We start from the raw sequence: 2,166 nt of genomic DNA, 5'->3' as shown, positions 1-2,166 counted from the left end.
CCCCCCCCCAGAGTTTTTCCCAAATTCTATGAATTCCGCTTTAATTTTTCTGGGTTCCATTTTTTACTTTTACCAAATTTTGTGTTTTTTTCGGCTTTAATTATTATAGATTCCATTTTAATGGTTTAATTAAATTTTGATAATCAAAATACAATAATTATTAGAAAAACACATTTTTCTTTAAAAAAACATGATAATAGGACTATGAAATGTTTGAAATTTTCATAAATTCTATGTTACGTTAATTTCCATTGTAATGGCTGAGTTCGGTGTTTTCCTCCTCGGTGTGGTCCTCAGAAGCAGCAGCAGCAGGAGCGCGTGCCGTGGCTGATGGTGGCTGTCCCGCTGGCGTGTCTGGCGGTCCTGCTAGCAGCGGTCGGGCTGGTTTGTCTGGTTCTCACGGCCCGGAAGAAGCGCCAGTCGGAGGGAACCTACAGCCCCAGTCAACATGAAGTAGCTGGAGCCCGACTGGAGATGGGCAGCGTGCTGAAAGTGCCTCCCGAGGAGAGACTTATCTGACATCGGTCGTCCTGTGGACGGTTTGGGCCGAACACACATGTAACCGTGACACTTTAAAGCAGCAGAGCTGACAGATGTGGCTTTTATGTTGAGCACAGCTGCGTGTGCCTTCTGTAGAAGGATAATGGAGAAAAACACTGGTGATTCTCCATCACGAACGCTCACTTTGAGTAAGAGAGCAGAGGACATCTTCAGCTTGGGAAGGTTAGATGAAGTCAATGTGAGAAATATACAGTGCTGTGAAAAGGTTTTTGCCCCCTTCCTGTTTTTTAAATTTTTTTCAAAATATAAAAAAAAAAAATGACCCAAAAAAATCTATTCACTAAAAATGCTTTAAAATATAGTTGAGCAAATATTTTTTCTACCAGTATATTTTAGAAAATATATTTTTAAATGCTTTTAAAAATATATATTTATATATGTAAATTATATGTTGCCCTCCACATAGTTCAATCCAAGAAAATGTTTAATATATATATATATATATATATATATATATAGTACTTTTTTGGATGTTCATATACATATATACATGATTTCATAATTTACATATGGATAATATATATGATGGTTGAAACTAAATATATTTTCAATCTAAAAAATATATTTAATTGCACTTCACTGTTTACAACATATATTTAGCATATTTAAAACATATTTTGGGCAGAAAATGTATATATGATATATATTTTCTGCCATATGGGGTCTAATTATTGTGTTTCATACAACTGTGACAGTAATTCCAGTGGCAGGAAAGCGCAAAATTATGAGGTTTCTGGTAACAACGAAGGCTTTTTGTCCAAGTAGAGGGTATAAGTGTTCAGTTTGTGACGTGTTTTGGCTTTTTTCATGTGAAAAGTTTTCCTTATTCTCTATTCAAATGAGAACAATGGATTATTAAATCATTAATCAGAGATATCAGGCCATGATTCACAGCATCAGGCTTTAAGTAATGGTACTTTAGCATGTGGATAAAGGTGTAAATATACTGTTAAGATACGTAATTGTGACCATTATGAACATTTCCCCCCCTCATGTGTCATGAAAAGGATGCCAACATTTATAGGAGTGCGATATCCTTGAAAATAAGATATTTTATTACTGAGTGTAAAGAAAAAGAGAGATATTTCAAACACAAAGTTGGCATATTACTGTCCCCATAGTGTTTTGTATGTCAAAAAGGCCTTTTAAATCGAGGCATGTTTTGGGCTATGCGTGCCTTGCTAATATACCCAAAAAGTCAAGACTTTCATGTTTTCAGAATCCATTTTCAGAATTCAAGAATCCATAGCAAGGTTTTTATAAAATGTTTTGTTACAAATTCTGTTCTACACTGGATTGATTTCACAGACGAGGCACGCTTAAGTTGATCAAATGAAGTAATAGATACATAATGAACATCACTGAAAAAGTCTAAAGAATATTTCTGCATGTTTTTCTGTATAAACACGGTCAGTATTTGATGTTTAACACTGGACTCTGGTTCAAATCCACTGTTGTTTTTCCACTGGATTGATTCTGTGTTTCTGCTGTTACAGTATTTCTGTGAGATATGACTGTATTTGTATATTTTTATAATGTTCTGTCATTTATACCGTTTCTTTCTACTTGATGTACATGTTTAAATCTTATTACGAGACAAAAGCA

At 34.6% G+C, this 2,166-nt stretch overlaps 1 protein-coding gene across 1 annotated transcript in view; it reads left to right on the top strand.

Annotated features, from left to right (window-relative positions):
* Nucleotides 1-750, top strand: part of LOC107699666 (protein crumbs homolog 1-like) — a 30,818-nt gene extending 30,068 nt beyond the window's left edge. The window contains exon 13 of the mRNA XM_016500995.1: nucleotides 298-750. Within this exon, the coding sequence (XP_016356481.1) occupies nucleotides 298-519 (222 nt within the window). The 3' untranslated portion in view covers nucleotides 520-750. The remainder of the gene's footprint in view (nucleotides 1-297) is intronic.
* Nucleotides 751-2,166: the final 1,416 nt, after the last annotated feature.

Source organism: Sinocyclocheilus anshuiensis, unplaced genomic scaffold, assembly GCF_001515605.1.
Source record: "Sinocyclocheilus anshuiensis isolate Anshui unplaced genomic scaffold, SAMN03320099.WGS_v1.1 scaffold714, whole genome shotgun sequence".
NCBI classification, from domain to species: Eukaryota; Metazoa; Chordata; class Actinopteri; order Cypriniformes; family Cyprinidae; genus Sinocyclocheilus; species Sinocyclocheilus anshuiensis.
This window is presented reverse-complemented; position numbering and strand designations above follow the sequence as displayed.